Raw genomic sequence first — 17,048 nt, 5'->3', positions numbered from 1 at the left:
GCTGAAAGAGTGCCCTCTGCCTCCAGTGCCTTCTGGCCAAAGATGGGACTCCCCAGCAAATCCTGTCAGCTCTGACAGCCCACCAGGCTGGTTTGAATTTGCCTCCTGAAAGGATGCTCATGGTGCTGGCCCAATTTACTCTGGTCTAAAGGTAACATTCAGGAGGCCCAAAAGGAAAATGTCTTTTATTTTAGCCAAGGCTTAAGTTTTCTATTTTAAAACAGTGCCACAAAAGAAGAGAGTGAATCAAAGTTTGCTTTTGGCTTTCACCAGCCACTCCTTGTCTTCCTGGGCAGCTGGAAGCTGGCCCTGGTGACTGGGTGACCTGCCCATCCCCAGTCACTGCTGGCTCTGCTTGGGCCAGGCTTTTCGCCTGAAATGCCCTTTCATTGCTGGGCTGCCTCACTGCAGCCACAGTGCTGCCAAAACGCGTCTGCTCCCTGCCCAGCGTCCATCCTGCTCTAACCTCCCGTGCCCAGGGGCTGCCTGCAGGAGCAGAGCATCCCACAGGGATGCCGTGAGCCCGCAGCAGCAGCCGCCTGCATTGCTTGTTCCTCCTTACCGCTCTAGCAATCCCTGCTGTACTGTAATCACACAATTATTATGCCATTAAAATGTCATATTCGCAGAAATCCACATAAACAAGGCATTAGCAGTTGCCAGAAAATTGTAGTTTTACTGCTAATGACCCACTTTCCCCCTCCAGCACTGCTCCTTTTTTAAAAAAAATTTATTTTTTCCCTTTTTTTCTGTGTGTTTCTGAGCTGTGATTTAAGAGGCAGATGACGAATAACATCTTTGTACCAAGAGGCTTTCAATCCTTAATGTACAGTTACAGTGAAAAGCTGCCTCTGTGCTTGCTCTGGGCTGTTTACCCTTTCTCAGTGAGGTGGTGGGTGGTTTTGGGAGAGGTGCCTTTAGTGAGATACCAGGGAAAGCTCTTGGTGAGCCCTGCTCTTAGCTGAGTCTTGGTGTCCTCTCTGTAATGAGATTTGTCCATGCCTTTTGCCTGGTGGGGATCCCTCTTGTTGACCACCCTGGAGACCCCTGCAATATGGTGTCAGAAGAGGCAACACTTGTTTGCCAAGAGTGGACAGCTACCCCTTGGATATATTTTTCCTTCCTTTTCTTCAGACTCCTCGAGTCTCTCAAACTCTTTTAAGCATTGACTGTGTTTCCTGTAATTAATACCAGCCATTAAACTGCAGTGTTGAAAGAAATTACTTAATTCCAAGAAAAAAAATGAAAATTTATTTCTAGTACATGAGAGAAAATGAATATGAAACTTGGAGAGATGAACCCCTTAGAAGATAAATAGAAAGGCAAGTGGAGTATTGACTTGATCCTTTACTAGTGCAGGGTAATTTGGCCTCTAAAGTGAGTTAGATCATAATAAATTAAATTTAGATTTCTGCACATCAGTTAAATAACTCCCAAGACAGACTTCTGGTGTGAGGAAGAGGAAAATGGCTGAAATATTACAATGAAGACCTTATCTGGTAACCTGTAACTGATGTGCTGTCCCTGGGTGAGCAAAGGGGATTCCTCCTGATGCTTTTAACTACCATTCCCTGACCCTGATCAGGTGCTGAGAAACAAGTGAGTCCCTGTGCACAGGTTAGTGAGGTTTCCTGCTTCCCACTGCTTGCATAGCTGGGAGATTTTCATCTGTGGATGCCACTACACTTGTTTTCCCTCTCTGCTTTGCACAGGTATTTTTTTGCAGAAGTTGTCATGCAAGTGTGTCTGAGCATCCTCAGCTGGGAGCATGGGAGATTCAGACTGAATGTTAGGAAAAACTTTCACTGTTAGGGTGGTCAGGCACTGGAATACATTGCCCAGGGAGGTGGTGGAGTCACCATCCCTGGAAGTGTTTAAGAGGCATCTGGATCTGGCGCTGGAGGATATGGTTTAGGGCTTAGGGGTTATGGCAGAGTGGCAGGTTAATGGTTGGACTTGGTGCTCTTAGAGGTTTCCTCCAACCTTGGTGATTCTATTGATCCAGCTCTGATTTCGGTTACCCTTGCAGGGAGGCTTGGGACGGAAAGAACACTCAGATGACTGGGCAGGTGATGTGGATTAAAAGCGAATGACCAAACCTGGGTATCTGCTTCTAGCTGTGAAAGTTAACCCAATCCCTGAGCTTGTCTTGTGGCCAGGTAGGGATTAAAATAACTCTTTAATCTCTGGCATCTAGTTGCTCTTGATCTCAGGTGTGTATTTAACTACCCAATATTTAGGAATAATCTTACTGATAGCTTACTTCAACCTGAAATGAAGAGCTTGGGTGAACCAAGGTGGACTGATGTCTTTCAGGTGATTTCATGGGAGTGCTCGTTATTCACTGGAGAGTAAACCAAGAATGGATATACCTTGGGTGCATGGTGTATCCAGGGCAGAATAAGAAGCAAATGCCATGGGATAAGACACTGATATTTGTCCATGTATCCATTTACTGCTGGGACTCCCCAGTAAGAGGACATAAGTGGGGAAACTAGTTGGGGAAATGCCATTCCAACCCTTGAAGGACATGCTGGGACCCTGCCATGTGCTAAACATCTGCTTCTGCTGCCTGGCCAGAGCCTTGCTGCCCTTGCAGCAGCTGCAGAAGCTCCAGTTTTCCTGGAGCTGTGGCTGCCTGAAGGAATCCACCAGCCCTCCTACCTGAGCCATCAGATTCTTGCCGATCTGCACCCTTCTAGCTGATCCAAAGCTATTGGGTTAAACTGGCGTTAAAAAATATATTTATATACACACACATCCAACAGCCTCAAGTACTGTGTGGCTGCTTTTAAAAGCCATTTCTTTTCTTATTAAGTTTGATAAAACCAACTTTTATTTATCTTCACAGCATTAAAGTTTAGGGACTGCAACTCTGTGGCAGTTGTTTTAGCGGTGCCAGGCCTCCTGGGGTCATCATGAAATCTTACAAACATTAGGCTGTCAGTGGCTCTGTGATGCAATTGGCTCACTTTTCCCTGATCTTTTACTGTGGTTGTAAATCATGTTTTGCAAAATGCTTAGAAAAAAACATAAACAGTATTTATCACCCTGTACATTTCAGTTCTCCCAAAAGTCCACAAACGGGTGACGTACATCTTCCTTATAAACCTCCTGCAGTGACCTTACTAGTTTCATAACTTCTCCCAGCTTTGGTTAACTTTCTCTTAGTCCTGAATAGCTTTCTCCCAGTACAGCTGGTGGCTTAGGTTCCACACTGGGGTAAATGCTGGAGGAGCTCCTGAGAAGGCCACACCAGGGGAGGATGAATATGACCCTTTATCTGGAAACCCCTGCAGCCCTGGGCTTTGTTGGCTTCTTGGGAGTGGTCATGTCACTATAACCCAGAGCAGTGTGAGGAATCCTGTGGTTGGAGGCACCTGTCTTGGTCCTGCTATGGTTCACTTGCAGGAGCTGGTGCTCCCTCCTCCCCTTCCTATGACTACAGAAAATGCACTGCCAGATGCTAGTAAAATCAATTACAGGATAAAAATCACCCATTTCAAAAGCTTCATTTTGCACTATTAGCAGGCAAAATCTGCTTTGAGATGGTGTGAAATGAGGAGGGGGGAAAAAAAAGAAAATAAGGAGAAAAGATCAATTATTGGATAAGATCACAATTTTCTTTCGGGCTGAGATGTCTGTAAATGTTTGCATCTCTCTGTGTTACAGGTAGGCTGAGATCAAAGAGGTTGTGCTGCTGTAACGATGAGATCTTATCGATGCTGTATTATGCTGGTTGGCTCAGGCACTGCCAAAGGATGCTTAAACCTCCTGACAGCATCATGCTGCTGTGGGATGCTTAAACCCCCTGACTGCACTAAGCCACCAAGAGACACTTAAACCCCCTGATGGTTGTTGGAGCTGTCAAGTAACCCTGAAATGCAGCTCCTCCATCCTTCTGGAGCAGGGGACTGCATGGGCACATACTTGCCTGCTCTTTTATCTGTGATAGGGCTGAAGTTCTCAGTGGGGGACACGTTGTGGCAAAGATGGACTGAAATTGTGCTGGGAGAACAATGGCCCCCTTCTTCCAGGGTCCTGTAGCTGGAGCTGGCCCTGCAGCCTGGCTATGGCTGTGGAAATGTGGGAGTCTACTTGATGAAACTGCTTCTCTCTGATGGCCCTTTCCAGCTTGAAGGGTTACAGGGATGATGGGGCATGTGATGTGAGATACCTTTGGTTTTGGCTGGAGAGAAATTAAAACTCTTACAAAACCTTTGTGCTTTTATATTTCTTGAGACTGTGCTGTTTGAGAGGAGGATCCACCAGAGACCTGAATTTGGTTTCAAAATCGTCATTTTAAATTCAAATTGGCAGGCTCTCTTTGATACAGTGTTTCAGGACACAAGGGAAAATAGTAAACCCTGAAATCCTAATTCAGCCTGCTCTTGCCATGCTTGCAGGGCTGACCAACCTCTGGCAGGGTTTAGGAGAGGACTTCTGGAGTGGAGTTGGGTGTCCTCCGGTCTCTCCTCCCTCTGACGGGGCTGACTTTGTGTGCGCAGGAATCGGACGTGGAGTGGGACGACCTTTGGGATCAGTTTGAAGAGCGGAAGTACCTGAGTGCCCGGAGGTGGAAGGGCGGCGAGGACCCGTACCGGCTCCATGCCTTTAACCAGCGCGAGAGCGAGAGGATCCCCAGTGACCGCGCTGTTCGTGACACCCGCCATCACAGGTTCTGCCTCCCCCTGGTTTCTCCTGACCTTCCTCATGAAACTTCATTATATGGGTGGATAGTCCCATTCCTCTTCAGGGCTGTGGCTGTGGGATGCTAGGTGGGTCTGGACCCTTTGCCCATGCCCAGTGGGTGCACTTGGGATTGGTTCTGCCTGGATCGTATTTCTGGGATTGAATCGTTCACTTTGCTTGTTTCTTGGCATGTCTGGAAGTCTTAAATGTGTTAATTAAAACCTGTATAAATTATTCCAGGACCATAGGGAAAAAAAGGAAAGGCCTTGTTTTCTACCTTCAGAAAAGTAATGGGTGTGCAGTAGCACATCTCAATGAGCAAAGTCTTCACTGGTGCTGGGAACCCTTGCTCTGCAGATGAGGCAGTGAAGTGGTGCAAGGGGGCTAAAATAACTGTTGAGCATTGATTTTGCTCTGCAGAGAGAAGAGTGGGAGTAAGGGACAATTGCTGAGTGAGTGGGAGAGGAAGGTAAGAACTTGTTGAATTACTAGCTACTCCAGCACTACTGAGGTCAAAAATATCCTTCGGCATTCAAAGGACCTCTTGGGAGAGGCAAGGAGGATTTCAACAAGGGTTGCCTTGAAGGCAGACCTGCAGTGCCTTGTCAATGTGAGAAGCGCAGGATGGGAGTTTTGGTGCACCCTTGCTTGCTGAGAGTGCAGCTGTAGCCTCCCTCTGGGGAAGGGAGCTACAGCTCCCCTCATCAGGGAAGAGCTGCCCTTCATGGCTGCAGGTTGTTGATGGGGTTAACTGTTAGTTTGCGGGATGGAGTGATGCAAGGGTGTCCCACTGGTGAAAGAAATGCTGTCAAGGTTCCCTCAATGCATTTTTCTCCTTGTCTTCTGAGAACACAGCATATGCTTCGCTTCCATGGTCAGTTGCCAGCCCACAGCTGGTGGAAGCCCTTTCCAATGAGCTGTGCCTGGCATTATTTCCCAACTTGCTGACAGCAGCCATCCTCTACTGGCTTCTCCTGGGAGCTCTTTAGGGGAAGTCCTGCTCTGTGCTGGACCCAGCCGCAGCACCTTGCTGCCCATGCTGCACTTTGCTCCCAGATCAGAGTGACTCCATTGGCATCTGACCCAACCCTGAATTTCCCCTTTTCCAGTTCAAATGCAGCACTGAAATGCTGAAACAGCATCAGTTCTCCAGCCATGTAGCAAGCAATGTGTTTATTTGTTTATTTAGCTTCTTTTTGTAGTAAGGACCAGATGCTCCTTTCTACAGAGAGGAGCTGTCAGCCCTGATGGACGCTTGTTATAGCTGAGCAGAGAGTGAGTGTGCTATTCCTGGAGAGAATTAATGCCAGGGATATTAACCATCTGCCCTATTGAAAAAGAAGATCATCTCAGCTGTCCCCTCACCGTATCCTCACTGTGCAGTGGCAGCCACCTTGTTCCTGGGCAGGCAGATGCAGCACTGAGTGCTGCGAAAGAAAAGTTCTCATTGAGGAGGAAGTGAGGGCACAGCACGTAGGAGAGGCTAGGGTTAATTTAATTTGTTTCCAATTTCCTAAACCTGGTAATTGGATTCTGATTTATTGAATATCTCTGAAGAATGCTGAAGATGATACACCATTAACTGAGCATTAGAGTGGCCACAGAGGAAATAGGGCTGTTGAGAGATCTGGGGGAGGCAGGCACTGATGGGGCATATGGAGGAGGGAGAAGGGTCTGGGATTGGTGGCTGAGGGAGAGAGGAACACACAGAGCTGAGCCCTCTCTGGAAAGATAATCTTGCTTATGACACTGGGAGCTGCCACAGGAGATGCTCAGGCACTACCATGCAACCTGGAAACTGGTCTTGAATTGTCCAGCAGAACTGTGTGGGAAAGCATGGATAAGCATGACCTGGTCTTGGAGCAGGGAGAAATTGCTGATGACTGTGCAAGAACATATACAGAGAATCAGCATGGGATTGACTAGGAGATGTCTCTCCTGTGAAGGGAAGAGCAAGTTCAGTGGGTCAGGCTGTTGTGGGAGAAAAGACACCCCCAGGGCTCATGCTGCATGACCTACTAGAGGCTGTTTTTAGAGGCTTGGTTTCATTGAAAAACCTGGATTAAGCTGCTGGATGCAAGCCAGACTGGCAGTTCTTAGGCTTCCTGGTTTGAGAGCAAACCCAAAAAGTTGGACCTTGATTCTACTCCAGATGACTTTGGAGGAAGGTGTATCCTGATCCCACACTAAGGGGTACCACCATGCCAAGGGGCTCCTGCCCAGCTCACATAAGGGATTAAGTGCCTCACATGAGGGGTTAAGAGGCTTTGGAAAGGGTCTCACCCGTCTCTTCTGCTCATCCCCATGGTCAAGCAGGTTGTCCTTCAGCCTCTCAGTCAGATGTTGTTGCCCAAAGCAGCTTGCTCTGCTCTGCTTTCCAGTGTGTTGGCTCTCCATCCTTTATCCCCTCTGTATGACATGTGGCAGCGCTGAGACACAAGGACCTGCAGACGACGGTAATGCCCTGAGACCTGCACCTTATAGTCCTGATCCTTGGGGCTGGGATGTGGGAATGCTGCTCCTTAGAGCTTCTCTGTGGGGTGTTTTTCATTAGGGTGGTTGCAGAAGATTTCCTGGAGTTTTCTTTGCTAAGCCAGCCAAGCATCTGGACTTGCCAACAATAGCTGAACATACAAAATCTGGCAAGGACTGAGCAGCAAGCTCCTTGCCAGAAGGTCATGGAGAGGGCAAATACTTTTGATGGGATGGGATGTGGCACTGACAGCCAGTTGCTTAGCAATGGTTGCTGGATTGATCTTGTTTTTAAATTGCAGCCAGTGGAATAGTTTCAGATGGAGAGGAATTGCAGTGCTCCAAGGAATCAGAGCAGGAGAAACCGTGGTGGTTCTTCGCCTGCCTCTGGCTATTGTAGGGCTATGAACTTGTGCTTGGTTTGTGGGTGATTTCAGCCGGGGCAATGTCATGCCTTCTGTGGACTACCTTGTGTCCCTGGGCCTGAGAGATCTCACAGCTGGAGCATTGCTCCTGGTGGCCCTCTTGCATTTCACTGCCATTAACTCCATTCCTGGTTGCACATTGACTAAGCCCTTGGACCATGTAAAGGGCTGCCTTTCTCCAGGAGAGGACCTTGATGGTCCTCTGGTGGCAGATCCCATCTGCACCAAGAATCAAGGTTAAAAAATCCCTGTGACTGCATCAGCAGACTGGACCTGGATCTTGGTGGTGCATCTGCACTGTGCACAGCCAGCTTATGCCACTGGAGTGGGTGGCTAGTCCCCCTCCACCATGGTAGCCACATGCTATTGGGATTACCTCATTGCCACATCCCACCTTCTACAACTCTCACAGGCAAACCAGACGACCAAAACAGCAACGAATGAGTCAGTGCCAGGCGTATGCATGGGGGGTGAGAGGAGCTGAGGTTTCCAATATTGCTCAGCGGCTTGGAAAGCCAACAGGGAGGATGTGTCGCCCCCAGCCAGAAGATTTTGTCATGATGGTTCCTGGGCTTTTTCCATCTGTGGCAGACAGCTCCTGGGGAGGCTGGTATTCACCACGCGGTTGTTCCACATGCTGCTTAGGTTGACCTCCGCCTCCCAAATGCTCTGTTGGGTTTGATAGATGTGCAGATGCTGTTGTGGCTGCCAGGCTAGGCTGGGACCACGAGTCCCGGCCAGCACCAGCCTGAGTGGAGGTTTGTGCTGGTGGATGTCAGTGAAGCAGAGAGGTGAAATCAGGGACAAGGAGAGTAGATGAGAGGCTGGAGGAGAGGTGAGATGCTTCAGCAGACTTCTGTAGCTATTGCAAATTATGTCAGCTTCAGGCATCTCCCACTGTCTGTTTTCCTCTATTCATCTTGTTTTTTACCTCCATGGTGCTTATATTTGTTTAGTAGTGCTGTCTTGAGCTGACAGAGCAACAAGGCCAGGGATGGAGCCCTCTCAAATTCTAGCATGAGTCTGGATTTTTGAAGTTCCCTCCCACCCTGAGTCCAAAGTGCTTTACAAGAGCTCCTACCTACCCAGCTGAACTTGAATTTTACATGTACTTAAGGGATCTGTTTGTGTGAGTATATGTATGTCTGACATAGAAAGCAGCTGCTAAAATCAAGTTGTGATTGGACCACGTGGCAGGGGTGCTGCAGATAGGAGGATCAGGCATTGCATTGTCTGCTGAATATGAGAGCATCCTGGCAGCCCAGAAGCCAGGTCATGCCAACTTTTGCCCCTAGAAAAATTCTGCCCTTGTAGTCTATCCCATTCCCTTTGCAGGGAACAACATACACTGTAAGATTTCCTCCAGGTTTCTTTGCTCAAATCCCTGTGCAGTGCCTGCTGGTAGGTGTCTGTTGGGTAGGAGAGCTGCCCAGGGCTGGTTGCTCTGCACATATGGACTGTTCATGGAGGGATGGGAAGAGCTAGGTGATGCCTGTGATGGTCCTGTGGGGCAGAGACCTACTGTCTTCTGTTCTCAAGGTCCAGAAATGTCAGGATTTCAGCCCTCAAGCAGGAGCATTACACACTGCAGTATTGTTTTGACCTATTAACTTCAGCGTGCATCCCAAGGGTGCACAGCTTGCACATTCAGTGTGATGATGGCGCAGCTGTAGTTGAGGTAGTCAAAGAAACCTGACTGTGCTGTGCATGGGGATGACTGGGAAGAACACATCGTCCTGAGGGTCAGCTCTGTCGTGTGTGGTACCTGCATACATAGGGACATGTGGCTAAATGTGCATCTCTGCTGCTGCACACCTTCCACATGTCCCGTGTGAACACATTTGGGATGCGGCACGTGAGAGCATGTGTTGATGTCCGTGTGCAGATTGCGAGATGGTGGTTGTGTTGCATGAAGGTTTTGAAGTGGCTCCATTTTTGGATGAGTTGATGATTGCATCCCAGGAGTGGCAAGCAGTCAAGTGCACTGAGAATCTTGTCATATCTTCTTGGAAGTGAAGAGTCGAAGAGAAGAAAAGCAGATTTTGACAGCACTGCCTTTGGTTTAGCATGTTTATGATCCCCTTGGGCTTCTCACATTGCCTTGTCTTCTTTCAATGTCCTCTCCTGCTAGACCAAAAACCACTTTACGTTGACTCAAGGTACACACTGGGTCTCAGCAGCTAGAAATAGATTTCTGTACCCCTCACAGAGATTTAAGCATCTTATCTTTGTTGTCTGGTTTCTTGAGAGTCCCCAAAGGAGGAACTTAATTTCTGAAGAATGACATGTGTGGAAAAGCCCTGGCAGGACAGAGGGAGAGTTCTGCTCTGCTCTGCTGTTCTCAACAGTAGATGAACATTAGACCTGCAGAAGCAGCTAGGTACCTTGCAGGTGGCCAAACCCACTTTGAATTTGAGAGAAGGTTTGCAGAGACATTACCCAGATGGACCTTAAACAGTTGAGAGCAGAACATAACCTAGAGGTTTTCCTGGTGTACTGTTGCCTTTCCCTTTGCTGACTCCATACATTTCTCACTTTGGCCTTTGGACTGTAGCTGAGCTAATCCACTTTCCTGTGTAATGCAGACTAGGTCCTGAGGGAATCTGTTATTTTTAAAATTTGCTTATTCAAGCATTGTCTTGCGAGTTGCTGACTCGGGATGTGCTGTGTGGTAGACCAGGGCAAGAAGTGGTGTGGGTAGAGATGCATGTGCCTGTGGTCTCCCTGCGCCTGATGCTGTTGGGTGTATCTGCTTGGGACAGAGAGAACGGGGCATGTCTGAGCAGAGGAGCCTTGAGTGCAGTGGGGGTGGATGGACCCCTGCCCATGAGGATGGATGGAGCTGTACAGTCTAAGATGTGAAGGAGGGAGCCAGTGAGGAGCATGGGGGAGAGGGAGTGCTCAAATGAGGCCACATCTGGTCCTGACATTAGTGAAAGCTGAAGGCCTGTGTGGGTGCTCCTTTGTTAGAAGTGCATCATGCCCTGAGAGGAGGAGAGAGGCAGCATCTTGTGTGGACTTGGGGTGACTGAGTGTAAGGGAGTAGAGGTTTCTTCTTGCTTTTGAGGTTCATTATCAGCTGCTGTGTGACTACCAGCAATATCCTGAAGAGTTTTTGTGTTCTTTGATATGTTATTCCCGCTGTTACACTGTTCTCTGGGCAGAGCCAGGACATTTGTCATTTCATTACTAAATAAGATATATCACATTTGGGCAGAGCCCTGTATGCCTGAGGGCTGTCTCTGGATCTTTTGCCTGCAAAGCACTCGGAGGCTGAAATGGCTGGGTAAGAGAAGATTCGGGATCCTCTTGCCTTTGGTCTTTGTCTCCTTATTTCAAGTGACAGCAAGAGCACAGCGTGATCCTGCAGGCAAGCAGTTACACAAATCAATGCTGGAAAATGCATTTGAAACAAAAGTGTCTCCATTAGGAAACAGCATGATTGCTTTCATCTCTTGGACACCAGACCTCAAGAGGTTAGCTCTCAACACTGTTTTTCCATCACCTCCTTAGGCTGAGATCTCTTGGGATGAATATATGAGAACAGTCCATCAAGTAGAGCAGGAGCTGGATGTATCTTGGGAATAAAGTAGAACTGCCTGCATTAGCCAAGGTTTTGTTACTGCCATCAGTCAGGTGGCTTTTGTGGCCTAAGTTTGAAACTTTCATGGGCTGGACAAAGAGAGAATTGCTAATGCCTCTTTTGTGCAACCTGGTAATCCTTTGTCAGTGGTAGAAATACCTATCACAGGTTGGTGATGATGTGAAGGGAAGTAACTTGGTATGTTCCATAGCCTCTGTTAATGCAGTTGGGCAGCTGGAAGTCAGTGAGGATGACAGCTTTGGCCAGCCAGCTTGCTCTCCACACACTATCACCAACCACTCACCAGCTATTTGAGATCCAGCTGTACTGTTCATGTAAGAGGTGATTGTCATGTGATCCTAAGAGTTATTTTATTTTTTAGGGAATTGTTGATGTTATTCCTTCTCATCATAGTTATCCTGTTTTCAAGCTCTTCAGCCCTCCAGGAATCCAGATCTTTCCTATGCAGGTTGGTTACTAACATAGTCAGTTCCCCCAGCCAGGAATATTTGCTGTCTGCTAACAGAAGACCCAGTATGGCACTCCCTTTATCAAACCCCACTATATATAGTTTTGTACTAGAGTTTATAACTGCTGTCACTCACAGTTTGGACCTATGTGCTACTGGAGAGCTGAGGCTTTTGAATGAACTGAAGCATGAAAGTACAAAAGCCCGAAGTACAATTTAGAGGACACAAACTGGGAAGTTCCTATCTGGCCAAAGACTGAAGGGTGAGCTGTCCCCCAGACTATGATGGACTAGTTGTTTTGGCCTCCCAGCCTCCATGTCAGGCAGCTGTAGCAGCGTCTCATAGTTGTGATGGCCAGTTTGTTGCCCATAGCTCCTGGGGTGACACTGGCTTTTTGTGTGTCTGCTGGCTAAACCTGACACACATATGAGTGTAGGTGGACCAAAATCCGAGTCATTCACTCAAAATTGCTCCGTTTTGCACATTGTAGATTCAGTCCATCTGGAGTGCTCACCACACATAGTGACATTTTGCCCTTGATTTTCTGGGTGAATTTAAAACTCTGAGGAGGGTTGAAGAACAGGTGTATATGATCAAAATCCAGAGAGATTGTTTTCAGGTGACACAGAAAACAAGGAGTATTGAGATTTGCATTTCTTGGCAGCTAAGCAAGGAGAGCAAGACAGCTATTAATCAGAAACAGGCACTACATAAAATCATAGAATAATTCAGGCTGGAAGAGACCACAGGAGGACTCTGGTCCAGCTTCCTGCTCAAAGCAGGATCAGCTGTAAAATCAGCCCAGCTTTCTCTCATTGAAGAAACCAGTGAGCCTGCTGAGGCTTCTCCCTCTCAGACTTGCCCCAGCAGTCAGTAAAAAGTGATGCAATTTAAAAAGCTTGGGTGCAGCACATGGGATTTGTAGTTCTTTTTCCCCAGCTGCATGTGTTTGTGTAACAAGCTTTGAAGTTGCTCGAGTTGCTGTCCTAGCAGTGCTTTCATTACCTGTATCTTGTGCAGTCACTTTATAGCAAGTGCATTTCAATGAGAGGAGGGGTAGGTGCACATCAAACTGTGCCTGATAAAACCTCCTGTCCTCACTGCCTGACGTCTTTTCCAGGATTGATCGTTATGTCAGTAGCAAATCTGTGTACCAAATCTGTGTACTGCTATGCAGTCATCCTGATGGAAGACTGCTGAGGTGACTGGAGACCTTCATCCATGTGATTAACAAGCAGGAGTCTGTGCTGCTGCTTGGGTGATGTTGATATATGTGGGACAACAGTGAGGGAAGGTCTGTCATCTCTGCTTTTGGGAGTGATATACTTAACTACTGTACCCAAGTATCTTCTCTGGCTTTGCAAGGCTTTGCCAATGGTGGGGTTGAGAAAGACTTGAGAAAACTTGATCAAAGACAAAAATGCCATGAAGTCTCTACTCCATTAGGTTGCCCGAAAGTGAAGGAAAATATTCAATGGACCATTTTAGCATTGCAAAAATCCAGTTTTTCTGGTTCTCCTGCTCCTGCTGGAGCTGGTGTGTGGCACAGATGTGGGAACACCTGCATTAAGGTGCCTTTTACCAATAGTTGCACCTACTGCTCCTGGAGAGCTTATGCAAGAAGTGTGATGGGTCTGTCTGGGGACTTGCCACCTGCAGACTGAGCTGGTCATGCACAGTCCTGGGAAATGGCTGATGAGTGTCCAAATATCCATACTGGGAATGTCAGTGGCCACCCCAACATGTGACAGTGTCTGTGGCATTTTCTGCCCCATGTTTGTTGTCTGGTGACCCATGGGTACCCTGCTAGAAGGTGAAGGGCCTGAGGAGCAGGCCAGCTAGTCCTGATGGCTTCTGAGGTAGGGGCTGGTGGCTTCTGTGGACAAAAGCTGATGAACACAATGATCCTTTTTCAGATGTCTTTCTCTGTAATGTCCTGTTTTGAAGCTTTTGGTTGGTTTTTTTTTATGTGGTGGGGGAAGAATGAGTTGATGAGAAGGGTCTGCATGAAATGGGAGTATAGTGGGTTTGAGCACTGTGGGAGGTTGCATCTCCCCTGAGACAGCTGCCTGTGTTTGAGCTGGGAGCTATCCTTGGCCAATGCTCCTGGCTAGACCATCATCCCAACATTCACTTGCTCTGAAGAGCCTGTTCTTCCCTCCTCAGATGTGAGAGGGCTTCTGTCATTGCCCATGTTGGCTCTGCCTGTGCTTTTCCTGGGAGTTAGCATGTTCCCTGAGCACCATGGACATCCAAACCACTCTGAGATGCCTACCCAATCCTGGACTTTGCTTCAATGTCTGAGGCAGCTTGTGATGCTGCTCTGCCCTCCAAGCCCTGCCTAATCACTCCCTGGACCTACAGGTGGTGGGTCAGAGCAGTCAACATCACCTCCTTGGCAAAGACAGAGGCCATTGTCGCTTCCAGTCTAACAGCTTTACTGCGAAAGGACCTCTTGCCACCCTCTTGGTTTCAGAGACGCTGTGTCTTCCTCATCCTGGCAGCACAGTGTCTCCTCTCAGGTTTTCAGATCACAGCTCAACTGATCCCAGGTTGTGGATTGTGCCCTGGAGTCACAGGCTCTGATTCTGGATGTTTGCGGTCACCAAGTGGGGAGGAGCTCAAGTGCCATGAGATACTGCAGTTTTATACCTTGAGGGGCTTCCTGGGGAAAAGGCAGGCTGAGGGGCTTTCAATAAATACTGTTCTGGGAAGAGATACTGGGTTAGGGGAAGGCTGATGTTTCTCCAGGAGCAGTGTTGGTTGCATCTCAGTTGTGAATGCTGTAGGAAGATGGCAAATTTGTCAGTGTTTATTCTGCAGCTATGGACTTGCAGTGCAATTCTTCCCCTCTCCTTTACTTTTTCTTGTATAAGGAGGATAAGGGCAAGTCTTGAGAAGGAGCTGAGGAGTGAGCTAGACTATATAAGGACTTGATGAAAGTGTATAGGTGGGTGTTTTGGATGCAGGAGGATGTGTCAGTTAAGTGACTGTGTTACTCATTTTTTTCCTGGAGGGCAAAGCTAGTTAGATCTGAAAGAGTTGTGCTAGCTGTGTGAGTTATGGCACCTGTCTGCATAGCGAGCAGAAATGATTCCTGACCTGTGTTCTTAGCTAAAAGGTGTCTGCAGGGCAAAGGGGATCAGCAGCGTGGGTACCAGGGAAGCCTGTAGGGACTCAGTGTCTCAGAGCCTGGCTGCTGACAGTGGGGATGACTGGACTGTTCCAGAAAACATCATGCTGTAATACTAAATTTCATACTGCTGTGTTTTGTTTATCTAAGTTGTCCCTTCTCAGAGCCCCACAATGCCTTGCTGGGTAGGAAGAGCATCTGCACAGGACAGGCATTCTCCTGAGGAGAATCTGGGAAGCTCACTTGGGAGCAGGCACAGCTTCCATCCCAGCTGTCCCTTCCCTGGAGAACACCTTTATTTTATAGACTTATAGTTTGCTTGCCAAAAATTTCAGGGAGAAAAAATGATGAGAAGAGCTTCTCCTCCCTCTCCAAATGACAGACTTCTTTCCCTTAAGTTATTTTGGCTATGTTTCCATATGAGACAGTTTTGATTTCATTTTGGAAATTCCCCACCCACCCATCCACTAGATTTTGCCAAGAAAAATGCATACAGAAAATAGTTCTGGGTCAATCCGAAATGACCCTTGCCTCACCCTTTTCCAGTTCCTCCATTTACTCTGCTTGCATCACAGCCCTGTTCCTAGCAGTCTCGTGGAGAGATGTTGTTCACCATACCCACCAGTGAGGACTTCTGTGCAAGCCCTGGGGGAGCCTTCTTCGGCACAGTCCCTGTGGGAATTTGCCTCAGCAGTCCATTCCCCCAGTGAGAACAGATTTGTTGTTGGGATGGAAGAGTTAGGAGAGCCCTTGGGATTTCCCTTATGTTGTGCAGAATGGGGCACTGGAGAACAGGGGAAGAGACTGCTTCAGAGCTGATGCTGGCAGTGGTGCCTGGGGAGAAGGGACTTGGACTGATGCTACAGTGTCATTTCTATGAAACTCTTGTCTGCGTTGCAGTGCCTTGGTTTAAAGCATCCCCTGCACCTGAGGGCATGGAATGGACAAGCAAAATATGCACAAAACCCTTTGGAGCAGGGTTTTGCCTCTGTTAATATTCTACAGTAGGTTGGTTTGTGTTGAGAAGTAACCACTGGTTAGATGTACTGTTGGCCCAGAGTTGAGCTGCTGTCTATCCATCAGTACCATGTGTCTCTCTCAAGCCTCCAGTCTCTTGCTCAGTCCCTTGGGAAATGGCAGAGCTAGTACTGCCAGGGCTAATTATTCCTCAAGACAGAAGACATGTGATAAAATATTAACCTTTTTCAAAAACAGAGCCCCAGTTAATTAGCTCCACTTTTGTGACACATTCACCCAGAGATAAAAGCTTGTTCCCCAGATATCTGTCTGTGGAGCAATGATCATTCTGTGAGTCCCTGTCATGATGAGGGACACGGAGGAGGGAGAGCTGGGAATTTAATAACAGACAGTGACCTGCCAGTCACTGTGCCCTGAGGACAAATTGCTCCATTTCAAGGTGAGCAATGCCTGGGTATGGGCACTGCTGCTGTTGTTCAAGAGCCTGGAGCAGGAAACTGAGAGAGAGTGGGTGGTGGGATCCACTCTGCTCCCTAAACCTGGGTTATGTCCATGTCATCAGTGCCTTATCTCTCAAGCCTGAATTTGGTGGCTACACAGGTAGACAGGGCTCAGTAGAATTGAGTGAATAACTGTATTTCAGTTCTGTGGTTATTTAAGAAAAAGAAAAGCCAGGAGATAGCAATTTCAGGATAAACCAAATGTGGAGCTGTCGGTGAATCTAAAAGTAAAAATACAAGAAAACTGAAAGCTGAAGGGTTCTGTTTTTCTCATCCTGAAAAGGGAAAAATTTCATTAGATTCAAATGTTTTTGACACGTTAGTCATCTAAAAATGACAGGCTGTATTTAAAAGCAAATGATTTTGAGTATCAGATGAAAAGTACACATTGGGCTCCTCAGGAACAAATGGTGCACTGGAGTGGAAGTGATGCTGCTACATGTGTTGGTGATGCAGAAACCACTGGTGGGAGGATGTGGTATTGCTGTGGCAGTCACTGTGCCGGGGAGATGGCTTCTTCCCAATGGAGGGAGGGATGGGAGTCTCTGATAGACCAGGATTGACTGCATCCCTAGCTGTGGTCCTTGGGGTGGCTGTGCCAACACTGGTCAACCCATGGAGGCATGGGATCTTCTTTTTAACCTCCATGTGCTTCCTTCCCTGCAATGGACCAAAAGAATCCTGGAATTTTTATAGGGAAGAGAAAACCATGCTTGTCTTAGTGCCTTTTGCAGGGAGTGATACTGCGCCCACCTGAAACACACCAGGGCCCACTGATTATTTCGTGATGGACAT

At 47.7% G+C, this 17,048-nt stretch overlaps 1 protein-coding gene across 1 annotated transcript in view; it reads left to right on the top strand.

The window, feature by feature from the left end:
* Positions 1-4,508: 4,508 nt before the first annotated feature.
* The window catches only part of GALNT14 (polypeptide N-acetylgalactosaminyltransferase 14), a gene marked incomplete at both ends in the record, with an annotated part of 93,415 nt that continues 80,875 nt past the window's right edge, over positions 4,509-17,048 (top strand). Inside the window, one exon of the mRNA XM_009083968.1 lies at positions 4,509-4,678. Coding sequence (XP_009082216.1) covers positions 4,509-4,678 — 170 coding nt within the window. The remainder of the gene's footprint in view (positions 4,679-17,048) is intronic.

The sequence above is a fragment of the Acanthisitta chloris genome, unplaced genomic scaffold (assembly GCF_000695815.1).
Source record: "Acanthisitta chloris isolate BGI_N310 unplaced genomic scaffold, ASM69581v1 scaffold14161, whole genome shotgun sequence".
Taxonomy (NCBI): Eukaryota; Metazoa; Chordata; class Aves; order Passeriformes; family Acanthisittidae; genus Acanthisitta; species Acanthisitta chloris.
The sequence above is the reverse complement of the archived record's forward strand: the minus strand, read 5'-3'. Positions and strand labels throughout refer to the sequence as shown.